At 48.9% G+C, this 12354-nt stretch overlaps 1 protein-coding gene across 2 annotated transcripts in view; it reads right to left on the bottom strand.

Annotated features, from left to right (window-relative positions):
* Cacna2d3 (calcium voltage-gated channel auxiliary subunit alpha2delta 3) overlaps positions 1 to 10971 on the bottom strand; it is an 833716-nt gene extending 822745 nt beyond the window's left edge. The window contains exons 1-2 of one of the 2 annotated variants that reach the window (XM_005348768.3): positions 10692 to 10971; positions 9952 to 10033 (exon numbers count right to left, since the gene is read on the bottom strand). In XM_005348768.3, coding sequence (XP_005348825.1) covers positions 9952 to 10033; positions 10692 to 10813 — 204 coding nt within the window. In that variant the 5' untranslated portion in view covers positions 10814 to 10971. The remainder of the gene's footprint in view (positions 1 to 9951; positions 10034 to 10691) is intronic. The other variant, XM_005348769.3, reaches the window with a different exon arrangement.
* Positions 10972 to 12354: the final 1383 nt, after the last annotated feature.

Raw genomic sequence — 12354 nt, 5'->3', positions numbered from 1 at the left:
GAAGGAAGGAAGGAAGGGTACACAACTATCAAAGACAACTACACACAAACAGAGAAGTCTGTATCTGCTGACTTTTACTGACTGACTTGAACTATGCCATCTGAATCAGTGTGCAACTTTGTGAAACCAAAAGTCAGTAGCATCCCCACTCAGGGCCTGGACTAAAGCTAAGAAAGAAGATTCAAACTTCGGCATCACCGTCCTAGAAGCCAAAAGAGTTGCACTTATTTCTGGAGAGACAAAAAGTCTACGCCCCTTGAACTGTTTGCATATGGCACATTCATGCTGCTCTAAAAGACAGCCCACCAATAATAGGAAGCCATGGGAGACACAGTGCAAAGCCATTTGTTATGACTTGTGGTAGAACGCTACCTGCATCCAGTAGATTCACAACTTCCCACATCTCTTGTTCTTTATGTTTTTCCACCTCTGCCTCAACAAAATACAACGGGAAAGGGACTGTAGACGGTACAGGCACAAAGAGCAATATGCTTACATTCTAGGTTTAACTTGTCCCTGGCTGTGAGAATTACTGCACAATGTCACAGCAAGAACCAACTTTTAACTCCACAGCTGCCCACCTTTACCACGCAAAGGGCAAGACTGGGAGAGTTTAGACAAGAAAACAAAAATATCACTGCCTGAGCATATGTAATAAACGCTTCTCTTTGTAACTATGCCTTTGCCCATTAATGCGCATGATACATGCTGCCTTAAGGTTATCAATAATCTCAAGCCTGTCTTCTGTTCTTCACTAACAGTGAAGCAGGACAGTAAACATGATAGACTAGCATGAACACAAAGGCTTTCCAGGGTCACATGTTTATCTTCACACTTGCTAGGGGTCACACAATTCCATCAACCTCAGAGGCCGATGTCACAGACACTTGCATTAATTTTGCCACTTTTTAAATGTAGTGAGTATGAGCACATGTGTGTGGGTGCCCCAGGAGGCAAGACTCCAACACAGAGTCCCCAACCTGAAACTGCTGTAAGATACCAGACATGGGTGTTGGGGAAGCAACTCCAACCCTCAGCAAGCACTCTTAGCCTCTGAGCAAAATCCTCCATCCCTAGCTGCACTGTTTTATGGTATGCAAATCAAGACCTAGGATGGGCAAGTTCGTGCTAGCAAAACACAATTCACCCCTAAAACAAGTACAAAGGCAAAAAGACAAAACAAAAAGCTTCTCGGTTGTCCCGAACTCACTAAATCCAGATATAGTTACCTGTCCCCTCCTGAGAGTCAAGAATTAGTAGCTGTCAGAAAATTACCCCAGTGTGGTGGCACACCTGGAATTCAAATTCAGCACTCAGAATACTGGGGAAAGAGAAAATCCAGTACAGCCTGAGCTGCTGTGAGACCATGTCTCAAAATAAAAAAAAAAATTGAAAGGGAAGAGTGGTAAAGGAGAGAGGGAGAAGGGGGAGAAAGGGAGGGGAAAAGGAAGGGAGGTAGGAAGGGGAACATTATAAAGGAAATTCAAAGTCATGTAGTGAGTATGGGTGGGTCCAGATTTGGATCCAGATTTGGTGGTTCCACAAGTCAATTGTTCCCTTCATTCCTTTTGAACCCATGACCCCAAATTTTAGGAAAATAAATCACACACGCTAGACAACCGTAGAGGGTTGAGCAGAGATGAATGGCCTAAACAGCAAGAGCAGTTCCAGTCCACAAGCTCTCCCTGGCCCCTGGCCCCCACAGATGTGACTCCAGCTGTGCTCAGGAGGGATGAGCAACATGGGAGGCAGAGACCTGAAGGAGGCAGAAAACATGGTCACCTCAGTGTGGTGGGGGGACACAAAAGGACACCAGCTACTCCAGCAGGAAGTTCTCAGCTCGCACCAACCACTCAAAGACAACAAAAGAGCCCGCTTTCTTCTTCCCAACCCCAGTGAGCATAGTCTTGTATACCTGGGCTGATTAGGACCTTGGTGGATTTCCGGAAGTCCGGGGACCAGTCAGGCTCTACAACTCTGTGACATTCACAGAAACAAATGGCTCTGGAGCACTTTCTGCCAATTGGCCCAAATGGAGATTTTCTTTCATTGCTGACTCTTTGCTAACTCCACCATTGCTTCCAACAGCTTTATGCTTAAGCTGTTTTAAAAGATGCTCAGTTACTAGAGCGAGTCCCACCTCCAAGACTTGGAGGCGCTGTAACCAGTGGGGTGGCGAGTTGTACTTGTTCCACCTCTTTAAGGACACAGCACAGAACTGCAGATGCTCAAGGCCAAAACACAACAGCCAGACTGCCAAGCAAGTTCTGGAGAGGACAGGGCCAGCGGGAAGAGCCAAGGAACACCAGGTGCCCTTGCCTCCTGTGCGGGTGACAGATGGCTATCCCTACACACACTGTTTCGCCTCTCTACACCCCTCCTTGCCTACTGTTGGTGTCCAGTACAATCTGTAGAAAGCCCCTGGGAGAAGTCTGAACTTTCCAAAGACCAGCAGGAAGCATTGTCCCAGCAGGAAGTGCCTGGCAGGCTGTCCAAGAGGACACTAGAGTTAAGTGCTGTCCACTTTGGCTGCTACACACATACCGTAGCAACGTAAATGGCTCATGCAATGGGGTCCTCCTGCGGCTTATGAGCCTCTCCTGTGGGGAGGCTGTGGGGTACAAGCAGCCACTTTCTCAGCCTGACCCACTGCCCAGGAAGGAAGGTAAGGAAGGCAGCAGACGGACCATGGAAGAAGAGAGCTAGCCTGGGTACATATACGTGACATCCATCCTGACAGGAACTGTACTGTAGCAGCTACATCTGCTCTATACCACTTGGTTCCCCATCAGCTACCAGGTGGACCGCCTTCTTACAAGGGCCTCAGTTACTAGTCCATGCACCTATTCACTAAGGAACCCACAGGTATTTAAAAGAAGGGGCACCACAGGGGTTCAGCAAAGATGACCTGCAGAGCTTGCATATTCATGATGTAACCCATAATGCCATAAGGAGTCATTGCCAGGAGCTTTTGATGTGCCAGGCATTGGGCTAAACACTTTGCATATTTGATTCCATGGGCTGTATTGGCCTCCTTTCCCATTTATCCCGTTTAAGATATAGGTTTAAAAGTGTTATAACACAAGGTGACCCAGATAGGAAATGGAGATAAAGAACTCAAATCTAAGTTCTTATGACTCCAAGACTGTCCTCCAAGCTGTTATCCTGGCTTTAATTATTTTTGAAGTAATTTCCCAGCTGTTACCTCATTTCATCTCCCAAGCACCCCCTGCTCGAGAAATTCAGGTATTATTAACTTTTTTCCAACAAAGAACAACTTGGGTTTTAAAAGATCACATCAAGTATGTGGCCAGACGTGCAGATTCCAGATGCCTACCTCAGCCACTTGGCTGCTTAACCTTTGGCAAGTTTCAGCTGGTGATCTGAGAATGGGCTGAACAGTAACCCCTGTCCTATTAGCTTAAAGAGAGGGCTGTCCTTGATGGTAAGACAGGGCTTTGTTAATACCAGACTGGCCTCAAACTCACAATCCTCCTGCCTCTGTCTCCCCAGTACTGTACTTGTCATAAGGGTTTAATGGAATGGCCCTGAAGTGATTATTACAACACCTGGAACAGAGAGACTGCTGAGTGAATGTCCCCTGCTCCCTGTTTCTCCTAGTAGATTAAGTGAGATGCCCAAGGCTACTCAAGAAAAGACAGAGAAGATAAGCAGACAAAACCCCTAGACTGGCGGCCTTTCTTTTAACAGCATATCTCTAGGGCCCTGTATCTCTGCAAATACTCCAGGGTCTCCATAACAAAGGATGGGAAGAAAACCAGCCAGCTGAAATGAAGACATCTTGTCACACACAGGGCTTAGCCAAGGATCAGCGGACCCCAGACTTGGTTTAACATTCTGCTTTCTGCATTTTGCTACAGCCCTGAAAATTATGCAGCTGTTCCTGTTCGTTGCAGTTCCTCACATCCCAGATGCATACACCATCCTCCATGCTAGCCAATTCCATGGCTGAAGAACCGCATTTACTACACCAGCATCCTGGTTTTCTGTTCAGGTGAGCCTTTCTAGCAACCCAAGATGCTGAGGTCCTCTCCACCTGCAGGCAGCAACAGGTACACTCTGTAGTGAGCAGCGTCTACTTCACTGGCATAGATGCAGATGCGGGCACGAGCTTAGTAAGTGCTGTGGTAATGACGGTTGCAACCTCCTACACCGACTAGCAGCTGCTCACCCTCAAATGCATAACCATGAACCCACAGCATCTACAGCTCCGCTTAACTTCCCAGTCCAGGTCATTTACATACATAACAGCTCTTCTAACCTTGAGAGGGTACCATCTTCCAATAACAGGTGTCAAGATAAATGCTTTGAGGTAGACAAAGGAAAGCCACGGCCATCTATTCCTTGTCAAGGGGTAATGTTTTCCTTTCCAATGTGGCCTTGAAGCACACAATTTAGCTTCTGAGTTGTTTTCATACTCCTGATCTGAGGTAACTGAGACGCTATGTAAGCTACACATTTAATACAAATTACAAACGCAACACTGTGTTTCAATGGCCCAGCAACTACCCCATAAGTGCCGCTCAAAGCAAACAAAAACCTGTCATGGTTCAGAAACACTCTATGTTCTTCAGAGTTGATTTGTACAATAATTTCCTGCTGGCTCGGTGTGCAGACTACCCCACCACACATCAGCTCCACAAGCACCCACGGCACTGAGGGCAGAAAGGATGGTGTGAGTCTATCTCAGACAGTCTGCTGATGGCTAACCATGCAGGGGAGGCCCAGCCATGCAGCTTCTCCTCTTCCTCACTGCCTCTCTCCTTTCTTTGAAGGAAAGGGTGCAGTCTGTTTAACGGACTGGGGAGGACAGAGAAGGTCCTGCTAGGGTCATCATGTCTACCAGGGTTCAGGAACATCTCTCTCTGTGGACAGTACTCAAGAGTTCACTGCCGTCATTTGAGGTGAAATAAGGGCCATTAAGTCTTCATCTATAAAAATGGCATTAAATGAAGGTAAAGTCTCACAGAGTAATTCGTAGACTGACGCTTTATAGCAAACACTTAATTTCCGTGGTCTCAGACACAAGGAAACCTGTCCGTCAGATCACAGCATCTTAAGCATCTTACACCATTAACATTCCACGCCCTCGGGGACCTTAAAATCTCTGCTCCAGAGCCGTTTCCTCTGGTGCTGCTGTTAGAGAAGGTGGGCGACCCTGACAGACCATGTGTGTGTGGAAAAAAAAAAAGGCCCGCTTGCTGGCTTCGATGATGGCAAATCTGGATTAATGACAGCCCTGAGACAAAGGACTGTTCACATGAGATGTGCATTCATTTTAGCAAGCTCAGCACACTCAGTCATTTATTGGCTGCCTTATGTGGGGGCCCCATACACCAATGGAGATCAATCAAAACCAAAGGCTGAGATCCCAAATCTGTTCCCCCATGGATATGAGCTTCAAATGAGCATAATAGCAGTGGCCTTAAGTGCACAGAAATGACGACTTCAAGGGTCTTACGCTTCTGTTGATCCTACAGCACGGTGAGGCCTTCATCAAAAACTGGAAACACTAACTGTGCTGTCCCATGCCCGAGTCATTTCATAACTGGTAGACAGTTTGACATTCACGTGTCTGCCTAAAATCAAACTGGCATTAAAATAAATGTAGTTATTTTTTTTTAATACCAGAAAGAAATCGTCATACTCATGGATCAAAACTCATAACTGCAACAGAATGGAAACCTGAAGTTCGCCTCCAATGAGAATTTCATTCATGTTTTCAGCCCCTTAATTTTAATAACCATATGCAAATCTTAGTAACGCAGGCCGCAGCCAGTTCCTAGTCAAAGAAAGAAAGCAGGGTATTTCTGAAAGAGAAGAAATCTTAAGGAGCAGAAATAAAGAAAAACATTAAACAGAAGAGGTCCGTACAAAAACTTAGCAAGTGACCATGTGGGCATTGAGCACAAACGCCTACTGAATGCGTATCTTGGTGGCAGGGCTAATGAGACCAGCCATTAACCAGAGAGACAGGAACTGTCATTTCAGAAATGCCAAGACTTTAACAGGTAATCTAAGAGAAGAAAGTCGGCGCATCCGCAGTCATGCTGGGAATGAGCCACCAGCAACACAGGCTAAATGTGCATCCCCTCTTTATTCTAAAGCCAGAGCCCCTTCATGATCTGTAGGGCTGTGATTCCTCGGAAGACAGGACAGCACAGACACCCCCAGTTCGTACGAACCACCCCCTCCCCAGTTTGTAATCCACAATGTTCTTTGTTAATTATTTAAAAGTCCATTGATTTCCACATTGATGAAAAGTCCTAATTGTAAAAATGGCTAAAGGAATCGGCCTTTTGACTTTGCTGACTCTGTCCCGTGGAGAGAGACGTCAAGTTTATGTATTAAAGCCCATCGCAATAAATAGTTGATAACACAAAAGCCTGCTTGCTCATTTCAAGAATTGAATGGCGTGGCAAGTGCTGCAGGAGGTGTCCTAGGTAACTGTGGCCTCTTTGTTGATGCTAATGGCAGAAGCACATATTACCTGTGCTTATCATCACAAGTCTGGAAAACATCACCAGAAACCCATTATTCCCAGAGACATCCATCCCTGGAATGCAGGTCTAAACAGAATGAGAAACTCAGCCTCAGTGGAGATCTCCCTGAGGAGATGCGGATGAAAATCAAGTGGGTTTAATGACTTTTATTGCAAATATTAAAGGTGTTGTGTCTTTGTGTTTAACAGGCAGGTCCTCAGACCCCCATCTGAACACTTCTCACTGAATCCCAGAATAGAGAGATGATGAAACAATACCTCCCCCAAAGAACCCAAACAAAGCACGCACTTTGGGGAAAATGAAGCGAGATGGGGCAGCTGAACGCTGGCATGGATATGTCAAATAGGAAGTTAATTAAAAGCTGAAGAGAATGGAAACGCCTGCAGTATCTGCCAGTGGAGGAGGCCGCTGACAGGAAGACAGGAGCACACCAGCGCCTGCCTTCAGCAGCCCTCTAACAACCACTGAACTGCTGGGGAGCCACTGCCCCCTCGCCAGCTTCCCCTCCACAGTGAAAACACACAACCTTAAAGAAATACCTGGTTCACCACGCATTATAAGATCAAAAATGATCGTTCGCTGCAAGTGAAATGAACAGCGTGTCATTCCCATGTCTAACAAAGACATAAAGAAGAAGCCAAGGGGACAAGTCTGCATAAGTCACCTGCTATAGTATCTTAGACTATGGCAGAGAAAGCCAGAGCACCAACCCCAGGAACCATGTGAGGTGGAGCTGAAGGGCAGCGTTGCATGGCAGTGTTTAGAGTCCACTGCAAGTCACATTACCTAACAAAGCATGTTGCCAAAATGGCAGATCTCCCAGTCTCCAAACACCTCAAAGTGGATGGCCAATTCTTATTTAATTTATATTCACCATAATTACTTTGGAAAGTTTAACCTCTAGACCAAAAAAATAAAAGGAAGTTGAACATGCTGCCTTGATTCAGAACACGAGATGCCAGTCAGAAAACTACACGAATACAAAAAAAAAATCATATTATGGCACACAGTGATTTTTCTAAATTGAGAATAAACTATAAATGTCCAAACCTCACAAGTAAAATTATGGTCTATTATGCAATCCGGTTTTGTCACCTGTGATTTCCCTTAAGACGGCGTTAATGCATTTTCCAATTGAGTTTTCTGACTCATTTTCAAAGTACCTCAATTGTTAAAATACAGTAAAGTGATGGACAGATGCATGCTGTTTTATTTTAGAGAAATAATTCCTAATGAAAATGGCAAGAAACTTGAAAATAATCAGGAGGACGACAGTATCCTTGCTTTCCCAGGGGTGTTCCATCTCCCGCACTCAGAGCCTCGCAGATTCTCTTCCCATTCATGCTGAACTCTCTAGACCAATGTTCTTCACCATTTTAAAGAAAACAGTCATATTTGGGAGATCAATATGGCTCAAATATTTCTGCCAAATGCTCCCCAAATCATCTATCACATCCTTCTAAACACTCATGAAAGTCCTTGCCCAGCAACCCCAAAGCTGGGGTATTTCATCACCCTGTTATGAAAGATTACAAACCCCAGTTCTAGAGCAGATACCCCACCCTGGACCCTAACTGAAACCCTGACTTCACCTTCCCCTGGAAGTGGTTACCAAAGGCCAGGCTGCACCAAGGAAGGGCAACAAAGCCTTGAACAGCTGGAAGTCAGCACACAATTGTCAAGCTGTGGACCAAGGCTAGGGAATTCAGGATCAGAAACTACGCTGATGAAAAGGTGAGCGAAGAGTCTCAGTCATTTCCAACTTGCTATTATACAGTGGCCAGTAATAGGGCTGATAGACTTCTGTGCAGTGGGTGTGCTTTCTAACTTTCAAGAGAAGGAAAAAAAAAATGTATTTCATGTGCTCCCTGAAATGTGAGCTAGAAGCTATATAAGTACAACCAAGACTCCAAAAGGGGAGTCTTTTGGAGTTGCTACATCGACCACGACATGCAGATGGGAAATAGTTCCTTAAAGTTACACAATATGCTCACTCCTTTCAAAGCAAAGACAAAATACACAGGCTATGTCACAGTCCGGAGCTTGTCACATAAAACATCTGACAAGCAGGCAAAAAACCAGAGTACGGGCAAAGCTGAACCAAGTTAAAAGAAGACCAGGGGAAAAGGCCATTCCTAAACACGGAGGGTCACTGTCTTCTATAAAGGCATATGAATGCAGCAAGTTTTATCAACTGATCAAAATTCAGCGAACTTCTTCCCAGTCTAAAGGTGAACAATCTTCCCTGCGGTTTCAAGGAAGCTAGTGCCTGGCATTTTTTTTCTAGCTGGTATACCTTGCCATCTATTGTTGGGTGGTACTTTATTACAATATTTGAATTTCATGTGACAAACAGTTTCATTTAATGCCCCGAAATGCTACTCTCTGAAATGGAATGCCATAAATAAAATATGGACTTGGTTACCAGGCAGCATGCTCAACACATATGGTACATTGGCCCAAAAACCACATTTTAAAATGCTTTAAAAGTTAACTTAACAATGTAAGCTGTTTTATACCCATTCGCAGAGAATAGTCCCCTAAAGGCCAATCTTGTTTTCTATTGTCAAGGGAATATCTGGATTTATTTGCTTAATTTGCTAACTTGAAATTCTCTTCACCCACTCTGATCTCCACCCCCCACCCACCCACTCACCCACCCACCTATTCATTCTCTATCTTAGAGGGGAGAAAAGAGGGCTATATATCTCACGGTGTAATTTTAGGCATCAGGCTGCCTATTTGAATTAAAATTGATGCAGCTTCTGATAAAGCCTAATAATCAATTCTCCATTCTCATTACGCCACGGAATGGTATGGATGCAAACCGATGTCTTAAGTTTGTGGACCGCGCTCCTAGCCTATTACCCGGCAGTGCGGCTGAGTGGAAAGATAACCACATTCATCCTCCTTATCTGTAATGATGTAATGCACCCCAGCCCCGGGTCTAGATGATTGGGGAATAATGGGATTGTACAACCGCAGGGATGACAAACAATGCTGCTGGTAGCTCTCTGATACACGGAACCCCACGACTCCTGTGCAAAGAGGAGGCTCAGAAAAAAGGCACCAGATTCTGCCCCTTGGATGAAGTTAGCATCTTTTGGCCAGGGAAGCATCTGCTCTCGCACTGAGACAGCAATACCCACAACTGAGAGGAGAGCCATGAAAATACAGTTTCCCAGCCGCAGCCAGGACAGTGCGAGTGAATATCCTGCTTTTCTTTGTGTTTAGAATCAAGTGTCATCTAAAAATAACCGGTTGGTAGGGAGAAGTCACTGCACAGTACAATGCCAAGACCTGGAGATCAGACACTACTTAATGACTGATGCAGCCCAGGGCTCACGTTTGTTTGGAAAAAAACTAAATATGCCTCCATTTTCTGTGCTAGAAAAATCAGCGCTGTCTGTCGCCACAGAAACCTTACCTTTTGCAGAAGCTGGGAACCCGAGTACTTGGCAGCGATGGATTTTATCTCCCCACCAAAAGCGGAGGCCCACAGCTTCACCCTACAGGGAGAAAGGGCAAGGGAAGAAATGTAACACCGTGTCACCGTCACACGCACACACCGGACTGTGGCTGAAGGAGCAGGACTATAGAACATTAAAGAAAAATGGAAATAAAGATAGAAAAAGCACTTTCTTACAAACTACCAGCACCAAACTGCAGAGCGTAGTGCGGGAGGAGGTCGGGGGTCCTCGGAGTTCAGAATGTGTAAAGTCTCCCTAGCTCTCCAAAAAGACCACGGGCTTTCATGGAACAATTGTCCGGTTGCTCAAACACCTAAAATGAGCATCACCTGGCAAATACTACTCTGAAGAAATCCACCCATCCCCCGCTTCCCGGAAAAGTGGAATGGCAAGGTAACAGAAAGGGGGACCATTAAACGGCCCGTCGAAGTTGCAGTGGGTAAACAGGCTCTAAACTTAGCGCTGTCACTTTAGGTGAACCTCTCCAGGTCTTACTCTACAACCCCAGGGAAGGGGCGAGAAGGTCCCACCCCGGTCTCGCAGTTTGGTGCCTTTGCTGGGAGGCAGGTGCAAGAGGGGAGGCCCGTACCCACCGCGGGTTCTGCCTAGCGGCACCTGCAGACACCCAAACTTGGGCGCCCCGGGTCTCTTGGGCGCCGGCAGCCCCTCCCGGGGAGTCCCGGCACCAGGCACTTACACGGAGAGCGGGATCTGCTGCTCAGAGCGCACCACATCCCCCAGCACCGCGTAGAAAAGCGCCGCGGCTAGGAGCGCCGAGGCCCCCCGGGACGCGCAGCGCTGCGAGCCCAGCCGGGCCATCCTGGGCTCCTTCCGACACGCCGGCGGCAGCGGCGGCGGCGACAAGAGCGGCAGCGAAGAGCTGCGCCGGGCGGGCGGTGGGCGAGCGCGCTGGGCTGCCTGCCTCGCCGCGCACCGCCCCGCCTGCTTCTCGCGCGCCGGGCTCACTTGGGGAGCAGGGAAAAAAGGAGCAGGGGGGGTGAGGGGGGAAGAAGGCGGGGAGAAGGCGGGAGAGAGCGCTGGGGAGGAGGCGGGCGCGGGAGGAGGGAGCGAGACGCGCCTCTTGCCGCGGCGGCTGCCCGGCCCCGCCTCAGCGGCCCCCGGGAGTCCGGCGAGCCGCGGCGGGAGGGCGGGAGGCACCTCGCGGGCGGTGACTGGCAAACTCCAGTGTCCTTGGCCGCCGCGGCTCGTGCCTTGCCCGGCCCGACCCACTGCGGCCGCTGAGTTCTTTACAACTCCGCAGTCAGCCGCCACCGGCGCGACTCTGGGGTGGCCCCGGACGGTCCCCAGGCCTCGGCGACTGGAGCGGAGTGAGGGTGGGGGCTCGGGAGCGAGCCCGAGGGCCTTGCTGCTCCACACTTTGCCAGTGGTTGCTCTGGTCGGGAGTCCCCCGGGAGGGTCGGGGCGGCGGAGTGGAGGATTGCGGAGCCTAGAAGTGGCGCGACCCCCTCCCCACGCCTTTCGCGCTGCCCGGGAAAGGGACAGAAGTCAGGAACGGGACTGCAGGCGGCGGAGGCGAACCCGCTAGGACTGCAGTGGAGAGCGGGCAGGGGATGGGACACCGGGGTCGGGGTCTGGGGAGTGCACCGCGGCGTGGCCGCCAGTCAGTACTCCAGGGCCGCGGTGACTAGTGGAAAGAGCGGAGGGTGGCGCTGCAGTCTCGGGGCGGGCGCGTGAGTGCTGGGCTTGGGCATCGGGTGGCCGCACAGCCACCTCCGGCGCTGGGGACCACAAGCCCGGGTGCGTAGAGCGTACTGAGGCAGGCGATGTCGGGGCGGGAGAGGGAGGAAACATAACCATCCTAACAGGCAAACACCCTTCATTCTGGGGGTGGTGGCGGTGGGAAAGACTGCTCCGAGCCCGGAGTCTCCCCACACCAGCCCCAGCCAGGGAAGAGGCAGCTGAGCTCAGGCAAAGCCATTCTGGATGGCCACAGGGGAAACCCCAGGTCTCCCCTTTCGCCGCGGCTCCCACCCTTGGAAAAGCCTTGTCCCTCGTCCTCCTACAAGCTCTAGGGTGTGGCTGGGAACTTTGTGGAGCCCTCGCGCGGGCAGGCGGTAAAGAACAGAGTGGGGCTGAGTCATCCTAGCCTGGCGAGCGCAACTCTGGTAACCGTGGCCGGCTGTAAGCTCCTGACCTCCCCTTGTCTCCTAGTGCTCCAGCTGCCTGGGTTCTCCTTATGTGCATGTTTTTCTGCCTCCGGGACTTTATACATTTTTCCCTGTCTTCCCCACCCTTGGAAGGGAAGGGTGGACTCTGGTTTCCACTGGGTGGTATCGGGCAAATATCCTGCACAGCAGTCTCGGGAAAAGTTATCTTGGCAGCGGATGTTTTTATTACTG

Source organism: Microtus ochrogaster, chromosome 6 (assembly GCF_000317375.1).
Source record: "Microtus ochrogaster isolate Prairie Vole_2 chromosome 6, MicOch1.0, whole genome shotgun sequence".
Taxonomy (NCBI): Eukaryota; Metazoa; Chordata; class Mammalia; order Rodentia; family Cricetidae; genus Microtus; species Microtus ochrogaster.
Note: the sequence above shows the minus strand (reverse complement) of the source record. Positions and strands in the feature narration are given on the sequence as shown.